General features: G+C 42.6%; 1 protein-coding gene across 1 annotated transcript in view; it reads right to left on the reverse strand.

The window, feature by feature from the left end:
• Positions 1–4,665, reverse strand: part of FSTL1 (follistatin like 1) — a 99,506-nt gene extending 94,841 nt beyond the window's left edge. The window contains exons 1-2 of the mRNA XM_027845206.1: positions 4,486–4,665; positions 4,200–4,256 (exon numbers count right to left, since the gene is read on the reverse strand). Coding sequence (XP_027701007.1) covers positions 4,200–4,256; positions 4,486–4,665 — 237 coding nt within the window. The remainder of the gene's footprint in view (positions 1–4,199; positions 4,257–4,485) is intronic.
• Positions 4,666–19,208: the final 14,543 nt, after the last annotated feature.

Here is a 19,208-nt window from a genome sequence, read left to right on the forward strand (position 1 = left end):
CTTGGGAGTCAGGAGGACCTGAGTTTAAATCCAGCCTCAGACACTTAATAGTTGTGTGACCCTGAGCAAGTCACTTCACCCTGTTTGCTTCAGTTTCCTCATCTGTGATACGAGCTAGAGAAGAAAGTGGCAAACCACTCCCATATCTTTGCCAAGAAAACCCCAAATGGGATCATGAATAGTTGAACATGACTGAAATGACTGAACAACAATAACAATGTACAAAACACTAGGCTAAAGTATTAGAAAGTAATTTGTGTATCATTACGGTAGTTTTAAATTATGATGACCAAACTTAGTTATCACCTTTCCCAGACCTGGAACACATCTGATTTTGAAGGCATACCTCTCCCTTGCTCCTTCACAACTGGCTAAAAGCTTTTCCCCCCCTAGGATTTTGCCATGGTCAAGAATTCCCTATGTGGGAATTCCCTCCACCACAGCACGACTTGTCTATGACTTGGTAGCTAAATGCTAAGGCAGAATTGGACCAAATTCAGTTAGTCAGTCAGTGAACAAGGACATGAGTTCAAATCATGGCTCAGCCACTTAGTACTTGTATGACCTTAGGAAAATCACCTAACCCCTTTAGGATTCAATTTCTTCAACTGTAAAATGAAAAGGTTGGACCAGATAACCTGGAAGTTCTCTTCCATCTTCAACCAGTGATCCTAGAGAGTTGCCTGACCCGTGTTAAGCTTAAGTGAGATGCCCAGGGACACGTAGCTAGTAAGTACTCTAACTGCTATACAGCCCTGCTTTAACACTAGGTTCTAAGAAAGCAGCACGGTGCAGAAGAATGAACCCTAAATGTGGAGCCAGAGGCTGTGGATTTGAGGCCTTACTCTGCTATTTGCTGCCTGTGTGATCTTGGGGAAAGACTTCAACCTTTCATTCCCTTATCTTCAAAATGGTAAAACGGTGCCATTTGCAGATACTATCTTTTAAGGTCCCTCATGACCTCAAATCTATGATTCTATGCTATAGCTTTTAAATTAACGTATTTTTACCTTGGTCAGGCAGCCACATCTTTCAAATTGTTCAGAGGCAAACCAAAGACAGTGAGGCAAATAGCCTATTTAAAAAAAACACAGCCTGTATTTCCCAAGAAAATGTCCCAAAACATCACTCCTGTTTTAGTCAACTGAAAAAAATGTTTTTGTGACTTTCCAAAGTTTTAAAAACTCTTAAAGATGGTTATTACTCCTTAACTACACCTATATCTCTGTCTTTCCATATGTACTCATGTATGTATGTATATATATATGTATAAATGTATATGTGTATGTATAGACATACAACTGTAGATATGCATGCATGTATGTTTACAATTGTATGTATGTGTATGTGTTCATGTGTGTATTAGATCCCCTTGTAACTAACAATGAACTGTGTTCTTCTACCATGAGATAGGGATCAGGATAGGGACTGGACCTGTGGTTGCCTTGGTGTGGCAGTGAACTCTGAGGGAGCCACCTCCCTCTACCAGTCAATGCAGATCGGCACTTTAGAGTCTCACAGCACCTTTTTTGTGTTATGGACAATTTTGGTAGTCTAGTGAAACCTACTAACCTCTTCTCAGAAGAATGATTTTAAGCACATAAAATAAAATACGTAAGATAAAAGGAAAAGTATGTTATCACAATATTAAGCATATTTTCTCTCATTCAGACTCACTGTTTCAGAGAATTGCCTAGAACACCAAGTGACTTGGCCAGAGTCACATGGTATCTATCATTGGTGGGACTTGAACTGAGGTTTTCCTCCCTTTAAGAAGGGTTCTCTATTGACTCGACCACTCTGCCTCTCTATCATGGGAGCCAATAACCATAAGATGCATTAAAACAATGTTCGATGCACCAAATCGATGCCACATGGAGACAACTGATCTGTAACACAAATGAAATATGATTTATTATCATTAAGATTATGGATATAAATACACATGTCTTTTTGATTTCAAGTCCATCCTGTTAAAGGAATCCTTAGAGGTGATTTGCGCCAATGTCAATCAGTACCAGACACCTAAGAAATTGACTGATGGATCAAAGGGCACTAAGAGATAAGCACAGGCACATAAAATTAGCCCTATTGTCACTAACCCCTTCCTCCCTCTCTTATCTACTTTCACACACAATACATTAAGAGCCTCCCTCATTTCTACCACCCTCGGTTTCTAAGTCTTAGCTTCCTTCTCATAATATTTCTTCTTTTTACCTCTTTTTTCTCCAAGAATTTTAAGAATGACTTAAGTAAGACTTGGGGCATCTAGGTGGTACAGTAGATAGAGCAGGGTCTGGAATCAGGAAGACCTAAATTCAAATCCAGCCTCAGCCCAATACTTACTGGTTGTAAGACCCTTGGCAAATCACTTAACCCTGTTTGCCTCAGTTTCCTCATGGGTAAATGAGCTGGAAGAGGAAATGTCAAACCACTCCAGTATCTTTGTCAAGAAAACCCCAACTGGGGTCGAGTCAGATAGGACTCAACAGCAACAGCAACAAAATACGTAAGACTTAACAGTTCTTCATGCTTTTCCATCTTCATTAGGAAACTGCCATGCTGGGAGAACTTTACTTGACAGTTCAGACTTTCTGAATAGTGTAATAATTACAGCAGGACAAGCAGCCTGGGCAATGTAACATAGCTCTATATTCCCCAAAAGGAGCACAGAGAGGGTGGGCGGAGCAACAGAGCAGACACAGACTTCCTGCCTTAAATCTATGATCCTAAGAAGTTGCCAGAACATACAGGGACCCACACTAATAATTTTTTAGCTTGGCAAGAAACTAATTTCAACACATCTGCTTCTTGCCAGCAGCTGCTTCTATTTTCTAGGTCCCAGGAGTCACCGAGTTCTGTCAAAGGACTGAGGATTCGATTCTCCCTCAGTTACAGACAGTGGGAATAGAAGTGATCAAAGTCATAGGTGAGCTCGAACCACTAGCTAGGTTTAGGCCAAGGACTACAAATCACTAATTATGCCTTGCATTATTCATTCTGATTTTCTGGCTCAATCAATACGATGACAGGGAAGAGGATAAGAATGAGTTTGAAGACTTTTCTATCTTAAGGAAATCATTTATGCTTATGATTTGCCTGGGCAGAGTCGAGAAGTGATTTGAAGAAGGGTGGGGCAGAGCTGCAACATGAAGGGGAAAGAAATACCCACCAGGGACCTACTTTTGTAATGCACATTCCATTTTCTTTCCCTCATGTAACTGGGTTCCTGCTTTTTTAATTCCTTCCACATTTCCTGCAGTAATTGTCAAATATTTGGCTTCTGACTTCACTTGTTCTTGGAGGCCAGAGCCCCCTGGGAATTTAGTATTGTTTATTTTCTGAAAATAGGCCTTAGAGTTCATGGGAGATGAGTGATGGGGTTCCCGGGGTGCAGGGTCTGTCTATTCCTAATGACAGGAAAGGGGCCTCAAAGTTCAAAAGGAAACATTTGCCAGGAAAGCTCTGAAATACTTTCACTGATAATCCTAGAGCCCCCAAAGCAAGTACCAGATACATCACTAATATTCGTGCAGTCAGGGTTTAAGGGATCATTTTCATTCTGGTACTTATTAGGGTATAAGTCTGCCCCTGTTAGCGTCTCAGACTTGAATACTAAGCTAGAGAGAGGGGCAGGAAGAGAAACAATCTCAGGGAAATCGTCTAACACTTCAGAAAGAGAACTTTTTTCACCCCAGGAGAAAGAAGAGAGACATTTTCTTCCATTTCAGCCTAGCGTTTTCTTTGTGGGCAGATAGTATTGGCGGGCGGTTGGGGGTGGGGGAGTGGAGAAGGAAGGCTTCCCCATTGAGAAGGCAGCTCAAGACGTCCTTTAGAACTCCGCAGCATGTGGGACACCTCCTCTGGTCTCGGTTGGATTCTGGCGGCTCTCTCCCTCTCCCAGACCCCACTCCCTCCATGTTAATGCTGTGTGTGTGCGCGCGCGAGTGCCTGTCTTCCTCTACCCAGCCGACTTTTGCCAATTTAGGGTTTATACTTAACTTTCGCAGGCGGAGGAGGGTCACACGCAGCCCAGAGGCCACTCGCTCAATCCTCCTCCTAGCACCCCCCTCCCCACTTTAGTTCTCCCAAGTCTGCTGCAGCTTTAGGGTTAGCCCGGGGCGGTGCAGCCAGCCGCAGGAATGACCCAGTTGCTGCGGCTCGAGTGGCCCGGCCGGACTGGGTGGCAGCTCACATACCTCAGCGTGGACCCAGGCGATGGCCAGCAGGGCGAGCACGGGCAGGCTTTTCCAGATCTGTGAAAGAGAGGGCGTCATGGGGAGACTGGTGTGTGGTGGGGTTGGGGTAGAGAAAGAGAGAAAGAAATGCAGCTTCCCCCCCCCCCACCCCTAGACCCCACCCTGCAAACTTCCTCCCGCTGCCCCTTTCCTGTCCTTTCTACTCTCCAGGAACTCCCTTGAGCCCAGCCACCCCAGGACCCCGGGCCGGCCGGCCGTGAGGTCGGCGCCCCTCCAGCTCCCTCACCATCCTGGGTCTCCTTGGGTCCCGGGCGGACGGCGCAGAGCAGAGAGCCAGGAGACAAGCCCACTCGGGCCAGGCAGAGGGAAGTGAAGGTGGGATCTTTGCTTTTTCTTCTGCCTCTAGAGGAAATCTGATCGGGGCTCCAGGGGAGGAGAAACTCTGTTCCACCCTCCGCCTCCCCATTAAGACCCCTCCCTTCCTGACTGCCACCCCGCGGAGCTCCTCCCTATCCTCCTCCCCCCATCAGCATCAGCTGCCCCCTCAGCTCTCTGTTCCCTCTCCCTCTTTGCCTCCTCCTCTTCCCCCGCTCAGCCTCAGTGATTCTGTCGCTTAGCCCTTCGTTCTCCTGTCTCTCTCCTTCCCTCCCCTTCCCCACCTTCCTTCCCCTCCTTCTGCTTTGTTGCTATTAGCAGCACCCCCACCCACCCACGCAGGAGTCTCTTTTGGGGTTCGGGAGCTTCAGGGATGGGGATGAGTTGGGTAAGGGGACCCGAAACTGAGAAGCCCTCCTCCCTCTACATCCTCCCGCCACTCCCGAGTCTCCTGCTGCAACCTCGCTCCCCCATCCCGGGGCGCCTGCAGAGGCAACCAGGTGGGCGGTACCCGAGGGTACTGGAAACCCCGGCAGCTGGGAGGAGACAGGAGAGAGTAGCCTTTGGAAGGGGAGGAGTGGCGCCTCTCGATTTAAGAGAACGATTGAGGGAGGGGGAGAAGAGGTTTCTCTGCAGTTCGTGGCAAAGTGGGGAGAGGGGCCTCTGCAATGGGGCTTGGAAGGTGCCCCTAAAAATGGACTGTGAGGAGGGAGAGGGGGAGGGAGGGGAATGGAAGGGCCAGAGGAGAGCTCTGTAGCTGCTTTAGAGGTTGAATGAAGACCCGGTTTTCCCTTCCTTAATCTTGGATGTCCTGGGGAAAAGGCGAAAATCTTTCCTACTGTACTTACTATATACCATCGTGAAAGAGCTCTAACATTTAACCTCATCACCATCGAAACTCCTCTTCTTAACCTTTCCCTCCAGTTTCAGAAAGCGCTGTGTCCCTCCCTTCCACTCTGTAAGCCAACCATCTGCCTGTGCCCTTAAGCCTATGCCCTCCCAGTCCTTGAGGGACTTTGTTTCCCTAATTATGCCAACCCCTCCAGCATCTTCCATAACTCCCTCTCCCCCAGCTCCTTTCCCTCTGCCTTGCACGGTATCCTCCTTTATTTAAACAACGGCAGCAGCAGCAACAGAACCCTTTCTTAGCCGTGCTCTCGCGTCTAGTCCAGTGTACCTAATTTTTCCTGTCAAAACCTCTCAGTTTCCTGTTTCTTCTCTCTCCTAAACATCCTGCAATCTGCTTCCATTGTGTTCCTGAAACCGCTCTCTTAAAGGTAGTGATGATCTCACTGTCTAATCCTCATTCTCCTTCACCTCTTAGTTGCACTTTACTGTCAGTCAATCAACAGACATTTATTCCATGCTAAAGCCTGTGATGGAGGAAAATAAAATAAAAAACAAACAACAACCAGAATAAAGCAAAGTCCTTGCCCTTCTTAAGTTTACAATATAGAGAAAGAGATATGTGTATACAATACAAGGTCATGTATAAGTGTCATCTGAGTATTATGATAATAAATACTCTGCATAGTTACTCAATAAAAATGTTTGTTGAATGAAAAAAATGAGAGTTCAAAGGAGGGTGATTTTAGTTGAGATGATAAGGAAAGGTTTCACAATGGATTTGCCACTGTTGACTACTCCATTATTATTTTTTTTTGGATGAGGCAATTGGGGTTAAGTGACTTGCCCAGGGTCACACAGCTAGTAACTGTTAAGTGCCTTAGGCCGGATTTGAACTCAGGTACTCCTGACTCCAAGGTCAGTGCTCTATCCACTGTGACACTAGCTGTCCACTACTCCATTCTTTTTGAAAAACTCTATTCCTTTGGTTTCCATGATGCCATATTATCCTAATTTTCCAACTATCACTTCTTGTTTTATTTCTTTAGTGACTCCTCTTTATCCCATTGTCTTTTCACTGTGGTTTTTCCCTAAGGTTCAGTCTTTGACCTTCTGCCTTCTCCGCCTCACTATATTCTCTCCCTTAAAGATGACATCAGTTCATGGGGTCATCGTCTCTATGATAAAGTCTACCAAATGTATAGAGCAAGGAAGACTGGGAAAAGAGTTTAAAAATCTGGACTTCGTCCTAGTTCCACTTCCTTCCTAGCTGTATGACTTTGTACAAGTCACTCGACCTCTAAGAGTTTGAGTTTCTTTATCCGTGTAGTGGAGATAACAATATTCATCATTATCTAACTCATGGAATTGTCTTGGGTCAAATGAAATAAGCATGGAAATTTTAATGTAACTGTTACCTGTCTATAACTTAAAGTTTTAGGGAGGTCCTTGAGTTTTAGAGAGTTTAACGGCTAGTAAGTATCAAAGATCAGATTTGAGCCCAGATCTTTTTGATTTAATGAGAATAATAAGAATAGGTAATGTTTATATAGTGCTTACTATGTGCCAGGCATTGTGCTAAATGTTTTACAATTATTATCTCATTAAATTCTCTCAACAACCCTGGGAGGGAGGTGCTATTGTCATACCCATTTTACAGATGAGGAAACTATAGGGATTAAGTAACTTACTTGTCCAGGTCACTCTGGGTAGCATCTGAACTCAGGTGTTTCTGACTCCAGGCAGGATGCTCTATCTATTATACCACTTAGCTTTTAGGTTTAGCGTTCTATCCATACACCAGGCTTCCAAGGCCAAGGTTACCCTCTGCATCCTGGGCCATCTTGACTTTTGTTCTGCCATTGGATTTTGATGACTCTGGAGGAGAGAATGAGGCTGATGACTTTGTATAACTTTACCTTACTTGAATTCAATTCACAGGAAAGTCAAGCCATCACCCTGGCGATGTAATTGGTCTTCTTCCAGAATGAAGGATGATCAACAAAACACTTTGCAAATGTAAAGTCCAGCGATAGTAAACCACTTCGGGACCAAGTAGAGTGGGGATACTGTACCCGCTTTTCTTAAGGGGTCCTTCTGTTATGGTCCCATTCTCTCAGTCCAGCCAGGTTTATTCCTGGGAGATTCTGGCCTCTACTGAGAGGAGTGCTAGGATCCCTCTTGACAGTCAGTCATCCCCTAGCCTAGTACCCAGGAACAAATTAGTTAAAGCTTAGGGTTAAACTCACATTTAGGAATTCCCCTAAAGGAGGGAGCAGAAAGGTACTCAGTGTACAATATGGACCAGGCATAGGACGAGTTCTTGTTGTTGTTGTTTTTCCTACAAACAAAAGAAATGCTAAAAAACTAAAAGAATCTCACAAGCATTTATAGTAAGACTGAGTCTAAACAAGAGACAGTGTTAACCACTGCTATACCACATTGGGAGATTGGTATTTAAAACCATCTAAATATGAAGCAGCTTGTAAGACTGCTAATTGAATATTTACTATTTCACCTTGGCTCTGCACTGTCTCACTCACAGTCCATGTCTTCTGGGAAGCAGAGCTTCAGCTCCTCCACTTGGTGGTGGTCGATTTTCTGATGTAGATGCTTTCCTTGCCACTTGTCATCTTCAGTCATTGGACCCAGTATCTAAAATCACAAAGTCACCTCTCAACCTGGACACATCCTCCTATAGAAGAATGTGCAGCCCCTTACTCAGGAAAGGAAATATAAAGCAAAAAAGACAGCCAGGGGACCAGGTTTAAACTCCATTTGTTGCACCCAAATTCCACATAGACTCGGCCATGGGGTGGAGGTTAAGAGCGAGTCGCATTACTTGCCAAAAGCAAGAGGAAAGCAGCTGGAAGTTGTTTCTCCTTTTGATTGACACAGCCCACCCTTTCGCCCCTTGCCACCATCATAAAACAGGAAGAATTTGGTTTTCTGTATGGTATCAAAGTGGGCTGGGCCTAGAGTCAGGAAGTCCTGAGTTCAAATCTGGCCTCAGAGACTTATTAGCTGTGTGATCCTGGGCAAGTCACTTAACCCTGTTTGCCTCAGTTTCCTCATCTGTGAAATGAGAATGACAAATCACTCCAGTATCTTTGTCAAGAAAACCTCAAATGGGTCATGAAGAGTCTGAAATGACAAAACAGCAATGAAAATGGTACCAAAACAATGAATCTCATTTCTGAGGTACTGAAGTAGTCAGAAAGCTCATTTCCTCTGATGCACCCACATGCTGAGTGACCAAGTCTCTGAAATCCCCAGAATTTCCATCGGACCTCTAGGTATGTGGTCCTTGGGATGGCACCTATGGGCCAATTCACACTTTACAAAAGCACTAACTAAAACTCCGCAAATGTTCTCTACTGTGGTGCAGAGGTGAGTTTAGGCTGTTAAAATCTATGTCAGCAGAGCCTCTGTCAGGCCTTGCCAAAATGGAACAACTTTGAATGGAACGGCCTTAGCCAGTGCCTCTCTTCATCTGAGGACCAGCCTTGCTAGGCTGAGAGAAGCTTATTCTCAGAAAGCTGACCATCAACAGGTGAATAGATTTTTGCCTGGAGCAACTCATGTTGTTCATGTAAGTCCACTACAGCATGAAAGGATTGCAATCTATGTTGGTGAAAAGAAGTAACTGCGTGTATAAAGTCATGGATATTTTGAAGAGTAAGTACGTAGACAAAAGTTACTATTATGGCCTCTCACACTAGCTCTAGGTCCATGCCTCTAGATGTCTACAGATCATCTCTACATGGATATTTTACTGTCATTTCAACTTTAAATATCCCAAACTGAACTTATCAGTTATCTTATCAGGGGAAAAAGGGAAGATGATAAGTTCGGTTTGGGATATTTTCTCCTATGGTCTTTTCACCCCGGAATATCCCTTCACCAAGTTGGCTGGCCCCCTTCTCACATTGCTGCAGTCTCACCCTAGAACTTCCTTTAGTACCTGGAGCCTCTTCAGACTAAAATATCCAACTAGTCCCATGGTCTTTTCGCCTCTCCACTCTGCTGGCCCCCATCTCCCACTGGTGAGTTCTTCCCAGGGCTTCCATTGGGAGGGGCCCAGACCAGCCAATCTTTTATTCCCCTTCCAGCTTTGCTTCTGACTTTCTGGCCTTGGTCAGCACGCTCTCACTTGGGTACCTCCTCCCTCTCTATTGCAAATAGAATATTTTATATATAACATATATATATAAAACATATATATACATATATTATCCATGATATCATTCTCAAGGGAAAAGCCAGCTAGAGAGAGAAAAGTCCCTACTGCTGCCTAGAGGTACAGGGTTTCACAACAAAGGGCATTGGTAGGTCCAGTAGTATATTACTATTATCTCATGTCTGTCCTTTGTTTTCCTTTCCCACTATCTAAATATAAGTGTTCATTCCCTTATGCCTGGATTACTGCAACAGCCTTCTTTACAGATCCTTCCTTCTCTAATCCTAACTGAACAGCACAGCCCTATAATTTAATCTTCCCTAAACAGTGATTCCTTGCTCCTCAGCCCTCCCTCTCAAAAACCTTTATTGTGTCCCGATTTTCTTTTATTGAAGCAGGTAGGTGGCACAGTGGATAGAGCACTGGGCCTGGAATCAGGAAGACGAGGCTTAGGCATTTACTAGATGTGTGACCCTGGATAAGTCATTAAACTTCTGTTTGCCTCAGTTTCCTCAACTATGAAATGGAGATAATAATAGCACCTATTCCACAGGGTTGTTGTGAGGATCAAATGAGATAATATTTATAAAGCATTCAGCACAGTACTTGGCAGAGTAGGTACTATATAAATGTTAGCTGTTATTATCATCATCACTTTGATCATCATCATCATCTCACATTGAAACTCTCTGTTTTAGGGACACCATTTCTTGCCCCATTCTACTTATCCTACCTAATTTTCTACTACTCCCCAGCATATACCTACATTTTTGTCATGCTAGGCTCCCCATTGCTTAAGTCCTACTGTCAACACACAATTGTGAGAATCTTTCATGTTTTATTATTTCCTTCATGGGTAGGAAATAAATACCTATCTATTACCTGATTCATATTGTACATTGAATACAATGCACTTCCTACTCCACCCTTATGGAGAAACTCTAGCTATGAGCCTAAATTTAAGATTTCAACTAAGTTTTCAAATGTAACATGCTACCTTTTTCTCAGTACCTTCATTTTTATTCCCTGCCCTCCTGCTCAAAATGACTATCCCTTTCCCTTTTCTGTATCTAAATCCTACCAGTTGTTCATAATCCATCTTGATTTTCCTTATCTGAACACTACTACATCTATCTTCTCTACCAGGACAATTTAGCATATATTTTAGAAAAAAGTTGTTTGCCCTTGTTTTTTGTGTTGTGTTAAGTTGTGCTGCCTCAACTGTAGATTGTAAGCTCTTTGAGGGCAGGGACGATGTCTTGGGCTGTGTTTAGTGTTCTCATAGCACCAAATAATATAATGAGCATCTCTTTTTTAAAAAAATTAAGGCTTTATTAGAAATTTAACATTGTTCATCAATACAACCAATTACATTTAATCATGGACAGCCGGGTGGCAGTGGATAGAGTGCCAGGACTGGAGTCGGAAGAACCTGAGTTCAAATTTGACCTCAGGAACTTACTAGCTTAGCTATGTGACCCTGGGCAAGTCACTAAACCCTGTATGCCTCAGTTCCTTGTCTGTAAAATGAGCTGGAGAAGAAAATGGCAAACCACTCCAGGATCTTTATCAAGAAAATCCCAAATGGGGTCACAGAGAGTGGATACAACTGAAATGACTCAACAACAACAAAAACTTAATGATTACTAATTATTGGATGTTAATTAATTTACTAATACTTGAAATTAGTTTTGTTGCATAAAGTATCCATACACTTTGGAAATCATTCCCTCTAAATCACCATTAGAAAGCTTTGTCTATTAATTGTCATTTACTTGCCCTCTTATGTGCTTGTAATTAGTATGTACTGCATTTCCCTCCAATTTTTTTTTACTTTGCATAATTTCACAAAAGTCTTTCCAGCTATCTGTTTTTTCCCTTGATTGCATTTTGGCATTCAGTTTACATTAATGTGAATTGTTTAACCATTCTTCTGTTGTTAGACCCAGGTTATTTTCAGTTTTTTAAAAATGTAATTAACATAATACTGCTATGTAAATTTTTGAATGTAAAATCTGTCTTTTTATTTTGTCAGTCAATAAACATTCGTTAAGCTCCTACTCCGTGCCAAGCTCTGTGCTAAGCATCGAGGATATGCAAAGAAAAGTAAATGACAGTCTCTTCATGCAGGGAGCTCAGTCTAATGAGGGAAACAACATGCAAACAATTACCTACAGACAAGCTATATACAGGATAAATGGAAAATAATCAATAGAGGAAAGGCACTAGAATTAAGAAGGACTCAGAAAGGCTTTCTGCAGAAGGTAGGATTTTAGCTGGGACTTGAAGAAAGCCAACACTTTTTTGAGTACGTGCCCAATAATGGTATTAATGGGTCAAGGGTATGATTATTTTGGTAACTTTTATTTCATGGCCTCTCTCTCTCTGTCTCTCTCTGTCTCTGTCTCTATCTCTCTCCCCCTAGATTTTATAGGGTTTTCTGTTTGTTTGGTTTTGCCAGCTGTGGATATGCCTCTGTTGTTGTTGTGGGAGGTCCCTCCATCTGAAGCAAACTGCAGCTCAACTATAACCTCATCATACAATCCTTGAGAGTTGCCTGAGCACAAGTAGGTTAAGGATCTTGCAAAAGACTTGGCCATGATTACACAGTTAATAAATGTCAGTGGTAGCATTTGAACCCAAGTCTTTCTGACTCCAAGTTCCATATTTTATCCATGATATCATTCTCAGGAGAAGAGCTGGCTTGAGAGAGAAAAGTCCTTACTGCTGCCTAGAGGTATAGGGAGGGTTCCACAACAAAGGGCCTTGGTGGGTCTGGGTATGTTACTATTGGAGCCTTGGTGAACTTTCTTTTTAATTCACTATAAACTTTCTTAGGGCGGGGGTCAGATGAAAAAGTCTCTTGAAACCAGAGACTGATGAGGGTTATGAGTTAGTCAATGCACATTTTAAGTGCTTACTATGAGCCGGGCACTCTGTTTTGTTTGTGTTCAGAATGGAGAAACAGAGTGGGAAAAAAACTGAGGAATCCCATGAATCACTGGAGATTCTTTGTGGTTTTGCATCGATCCCCGCTCCTGTCGGTCATCTACCTACATCTTTCCTGGGCTGTTGGAACCCTGATGACCTCTTGGCCTAGCTTGCGTTTCTGTAGCTTTATGAGAAGAGAGAAGGTGCTGGGGAAGGCACTGAAGACCAGTTTTTACCAGAGCACCTTTTACCAAAGGCATCTGGGAACCGGAAGCAAGTCATATTGCCACTGAACTACACTGCTATTACTTCCTCTACCACCACCATTACGCTTTAAGGACGGCAAAGCACTTACAAATATTATCTCATTTTGTTTTCACAACAACTCTGAGAGTAGGTGCTGTTATTATGCCCATTTTTATAGATGAGGAAAACAGAGGTTAAGTAACTCATCCAGGAGAACACAGCTAGCAAGTATCTGAGGCTGGATTCAAACTTAGACCTTCCTGGTTAGTTTAGTCTAGCGCTATCCACTGTGCCACCCAGCTACCTACCCTTTAATCTAACACATTCAGAGAAATTAAGTTCATCAGATTAATGAAACATGTTTCCCTTTTCTTGGTAGAGAGACAGGGGTCTACAGGTGCAAAATACTGAATATGTTGTCAAATGATGAAATGAGATTTTTTTTGTCAGTTTTGCATCTGTTTCTTTATTACAAGGGATGATTCATTTGGGAAGGGGCAGTATATTGGGAAGTGACAGGAGGCATTAATAAAACTTTTAAGAATAATCAAATCAATGTAAAAAAAAGTCCATAAAACTGTGTCCGTGAAACACTGACAAGCCTACAGGGCATTACCCAGTCCACATGGCACTATCTTCTATCTGTGAAAGGTCTGAAAAGGCTTCTTCCGTTTATTTCTCTCCCAAATCTGGTTATGATTGTAATGCCCCTGCCTTCCTCCTCTCCCAGATCCAATTTCCTGATGCAGCTGGTCCCATGGTTTAAGGGCAGAGAATATTGACCCTGCATTAAATGGGCCCGTGTTGATTCTTTGCACAGTCCTGAGAAAGAAATGCTGTTTCTTCCAGTTCTAAATTCATGACCCTATCAAATTCATATTCCATCTGCCTTCCCTACTGGGGACCCCTGGGCTGTTCTTGAGGGGAGGGGTGACTAGGGAGCTAACGTTGTATCCCTGATTATCAGAACTCCTGGGCCCCAGCACCTGGGGGCTGCAAGCACAGTAGATCTGAGTTCAGTCCCAGCTTTGCCATTTGCTATCTGTGGCATGTTGAACAAATCACTTTATCTCTCTGGGCTGAAGATGGTTCCTCATCTGTAAAAAAGAGGATTATATGATGTACAAGGTCTCTTCTAGCTTTAACAATCTATGATTCTAGGGGCAGCTAGGTGGTGCAGTAGATAGAGCACCAGCGCTAGAGTCAGAAGGACCTGAGTTCAAATCCAGTGTCAGACAGTTGATACTAGCTTTGTGACCCTGGGCAAGCCATTTAACCCCAAGTGCCTTGTAAAAAAGAACAAAAAAAAATCTATGACTCTATTCCACATGGGCAGATATATTGTCTCTGTCACTGAGTATCTGCATGTACTTCTCCCTTGCTGGGCCTGGTTTATTCATCTTTTAAACTTGTGGGCTGGACAAGATGATCCCTATAAGGTCCTTTCCAGCTCTAAACATGTGATTGGATATGATCCTATGAAAGTACTTCGGAGGGGTATCCTCTCCCCTGCTGGAACCAGCAGATCTTCTGCTGGACTTTTATTGTCTTAAGTGAATTATTTAAAACCTCCCAGGAAGCTTTCAATGTTTGTTAGGAGAGGTGGTTGTCTGTTAGTTAAGGAGTAGCCCTTTCAGGGTGAGACCTCAAAGAAGATACCTTGGCCCAAAGCTTGGCATTCATAGTCATAGAGTAGGTTACTTCCTTAAAGGACATAATATATATGTGAATAATTGGGGTCCCAAGATTCCCTTGCCTTCTCTAAGAATTTCCCCTAGGAAGGACATCTCTCCTGGCCCCAAGCACAGAGGAAGATTGAGTGCACAGACATATTGTTGTTGTTTGTTCTTTGTTTTCAGAGAGGACTAGCTATATCACCAGTAATGTCTTGACTAATGTGTGAACTGGATTTAAGTGAAGCAGTTGCACAAAGTCATCAGCCTCACTCTCTCTTCCAGAGTCATTGAAGTCCAGTGGCAGGACAAGAGTCAAGAGGACTGGCAATGGCCAGGCATGCATCTTGGCATCTATTTGTCTTTGATATCTGACCAAGCTCTAAGCACTCCGTAGCGCCTGCTTCAGCCACTATCATGGCTGTTGGAACAAATTGTTCTCATCTACCCATTCTGTTGGGGAAAGGCTCCACATGCTTGGGATAGACATCCCCCTAATTCACCAACAGGTTTGAGACCTGTCAGTTTAACCTCAACCTGATTTAGCCCATCTGCCAAGATGGTTTAGTAGGGTGTGGTCACTGTGCATGCTGTAGCTTCTTGGAGCCCCAAGTGAGAGTTGGGTAAAGGTGGACACAAAGATGGATGAGCAATCCTGAAAAGGACTTACCAAACCCGCACACCGCAGGTGCTAGTCCTCCTTGAACACCCACACCTACCACCATGATTTCCTTTTCCTTTTCTTCTTCTTCCTCTTCCTCTTCCTCCTCCTACAGGCCTGAAATCTGCTGTTGTAGGGTGCTCACCATGGTTATTAATAATGATAGTTATTATAGGATGGTTATATTACATTACATATTATAAGGTGGTTATTAGTTATTAGTTAGGATTTGCTAGGAGTGCAAAAATATTATTTTGACCCAAACAACTTGCTCCCTGGCTAGCTAGAGAAGGTGAGTTCTCCTTGTCTTCAAGACTGTCTCAGTCTTGAAAACATATACAATAGGCTCTTCCTGCTGCCATCACCCATTGGGGTTGGTCGATCTGGTTTCTAGAAATGTAGGATAATGTGGGATGGGAAAGCCTTGCCCTTAGTCAGAGCATGCACAGCTATTCTAGTCCTGGGCCCTCATTAGCCAGTTCTATAATGGATATGTCAGATTAGATTGGGTTGGATTGGACCAATGATTTCATTGGTATAGGGAACTTTCTTTTACCAGTGAAGACTGCAACTGGCAGTTTTAGAGAATTGTCTAGATGGTGACCTTTTAAGGTATTCTTGAGTGCACCTAACTAGATTAAAATGTAATTGGGAAATATCTAACAAAATAAATAAAAATTCAATAAAACATAGATAACATTACATTTTAAGATTAAGTCAATATTCAACAGGCAGAAACTCCTATGTACAGATTAGTGGCTTCTGTTCCTATTTGGGTTTGACACCAATGCCCTAGGCAGCTTTCTAAGAGTTTGGGTTGCAAAGCTGTTTGCCTGTATCAGTAGAGAGAATTCCTCAGTGGGAGCTCCCAGTCCCTCAATGAAATCACAGACCCAATTCCTATCCTATTATTAACATAAGGTCCCATAAATAAGGCATTCTCTCTCCTTCCCTTAGTTATATCTAGGTTTGGAGTACTGTTTGGGTCATCATCTATTCAGATGTTAGTATTTAGCCCCAACCAATGCATCTCCAAGCAAGATAATACCAAATGACACATTAATACAGAGCAGAAAGGGATTTAATTAAAACAGAATAGAAAGGTAAATAATAGGGATTGAATCAGATAATAACCAACAATATTTTTACAGTGCTTATAAAAGTACCTGGCATATAGTAGGCAGTTCATAAATGTTTGTACCCTCCTTCCCTCCTCTCCCCCAGGTACCCATATACAAATGGCAGCCCTTTCCCACAATTTTAGGGGAGTGCAGATCAGCTTTCCATTACACCCTTTTCAGCCCTCAACACAGGAGGAAAATGACATAATCAGGTAAGGATGATGTTGAAACTTAAGAGTTCAATGTTGCTCTGCCTATTTACTTCCCATTTAATCTCAGTGCAGTAGTCTACACCAAGATTTCTTAACCTTTTTTGTGTTATGGACCCCTTGGGCAGTCTGGTGAAGCCTATGGATGCTTTTTCTCAGACTAATGTATTAAAATGCATACAATGAAATATATAGAATTACAAAGGTGGACAATTATATTGAAACACAGTTGTCAAGGTATTTTTCTTGTTTGTTTTTGGGTTTTTTTTTGGCTAGGCAATGGGGTTAAGTGACTTGCCCAAGGTCACACAGCTAGTAAGTGTCAAGTATCTGAGGCCAGATTTGAACTCAGGTCCTCCTGACTCCAAGGCTGGTGCTCTATCCACTGAGCCACCTAGCTAACCCTTGTCAAAATATTTTCAAAACAGGTGTGTGGACCTCAGGTTAAGAACCCCTGATCTAAAGAGTGCCAATGTCTTGGCCTGGTTGACTCCTAGAGCCTCTACTCCATTCTCATAGAAAGTAGAACAGTAAAGATAAGATCCTGGCATTTAGGATTCCTTGGTGAAATCTGAGTCACTTGCTCCCTCTCCTTGTGACAGCTATTTCTCTGTTCTCTTCCATGTCCACTGGCCCCTGGCAATACTCACCCAGCTCTTGCAACCCCAGCTTTTTAAACATCCCATGCTTCAGAGAGCCTTCCCTAGAACAGTTTTCACTAGATGATATCACCATAATGTGGGGTAAGACACTGTCTTCTGGGAGGTGATTTCCCAAGAATTTCTCCTACGAAACAAATTTCTCTTGGTTCCAAGCACAGTGGAAAATGGAGAATTCATGGAAATACACATTTATACATCAACTACCACACCACCTCCTTCTCCTCCTTTTCCTCCTCTTCTTTCTCCTCTTGCTGCAGTTAAGATTATTGATAAAAGCAAGAAAGACTCAATAGAAAAAATTGAAATCCTCCTTTGTTATGGACAGCATCCAAATATTATTACTCTAAAAGATGTGAGTTGATCCTTTTAAGGTAAATTCCTTGATTTATCTTAATAACATTTGCAAATTTCCCCCATATTATTTAGAATAGTGGTATTGCAGCAGCTTAAGTTACTCCCTTTCAAACTGTCCTACTTTTTGTTCTCTATATGTAACATTGTATCTCCTGTCTCCATACCTTTGCATAAACTGTTCTCATGCAATTCAGTTGCAAGTCATGGCATCACCTTCCTGATATCATGGTCCTCTTCAAGAAAAAAGAACAAACAATAATCTGTGAATAGTAACAGCTGCCCCACTGAAGACCAGTTCCAGTTGGGCAATGCAACTGCTTCCTCCTTTCCCTCCTTCTCTCCTCTCCTCCTCCCTCTCCCTCCTCTCTTTCCCATTCTTTGCCTCATTTTTTACCTAGCCTTAATCACTGAACAGTTGTTGCCTCAGACAAACTGAGAGCTGGGAAAGACCTTAGCTTAAAAAGGCCAAGGTCTCTCACTGCACCCAGGGCCATCTCTAGTTGTCCTGATCTATATCTTGCTACTGGACCCAGATGGCTCTAGAGGAGAAAGTGAGTCTAGTGACTTTGCATAACCCTCCCTCACTTAAATACAACACACTGGCAAGTCATGACACTACCCTCCTGATATCAAGGTCCTCTGAGAACCAAAGGACAAACGACAAACTACTATTACTACTACGACTACTGCTGCTACTACTACTACTACTACTACTATAGTATTATTTTGACCAATACAACCAGTCCCCTGGCTAGCCAGACAGGGTAAGTTCTCTTTAGCCTGGGCTTGGGAATTAATTCTGGGAAATGAAGATAGTAAATCAGATCCCAGGTCCGCTGCTTTGGTGCATATTATTCCCATCCCACCAGTGGGTTTGGTGAATTGGGCAGGAATATCATAAAGACTTTATTCAAAAAGGAAGTAATGAAACACTTGACAAGGTAAGCACTCAGCAACTTTGCAAAAAATAAAATTGACCCTGTCTTGCCAGATGAGAAATGATGTATTATCTAATACATCTGCATTAGAGGTTGGTACATAAACTTTAGTTATTTGCTCTGTGTCTTGCACATGGGAACTTAATCATAAATACTTGTTGATTGACTCATGGCAGCCTTTTTGCTCATACTTATCATCCGCACTGCACGATGAAATGAGCAGTTGTCCCATGAAATATTTCTTGTTGCCTTTGTTGTTGACTCAAGTCAAAGTCAACTCTTCCAACTCTTTTGTTGGCCTCTCCAAGGAGAACCCAGGAGCCATCCTTCCATTTAGCTATGACTCTTTTATATCTGTTTGTTTAATTTATAGCAAGAATGTCAATATTGGTATGATTCAGTTCTTCTTGTAGAATCAATAATAATAATAGCTAGTATTTATATAGCATTTATTATATGCCAGTTGCTGTGCTAAGTACTTTTTTTTTTACAAATATCTCATTTGATCCTCACAACAACTCTTGGAGACAGTTGCTATTATTGCACACATTTTACAATTAAAGAAATTGAGGCAAATGGAGGTTAAGTGATTTGCTCAGGCTCACGGGGCTAGTAAGTATTTGAGGCCAGATCTGAACTCAGGTCTTCCTGACTCCAGGCCCAGTGCTCCATCCACTGTGCCACCTAGTAGTCACTCTCACCAGTGGTCAAGAACTTGCCAACAATTAAATTAATATTTATAGATGGTCTAAAATCAATGTAATTTTTAGTACTTTCACTATTCTTTTGCCCCACTCTGCTTCTGCTACTATA

This window comes from Vombatus ursinus, unplaced genomic scaffold (genome assembly GCF_900497805.2).
Source record: "Vombatus ursinus unplaced genomic scaffold, bare-nosed wombat genome assembly UNPS02014959.1, whole genome shotgun sequence".
Lineage (NCBI taxonomy): Eukaryota > Metazoa > Chordata > Mammalia > Diprotodontia > Vombatidae > Vombatus > Vombatus ursinus.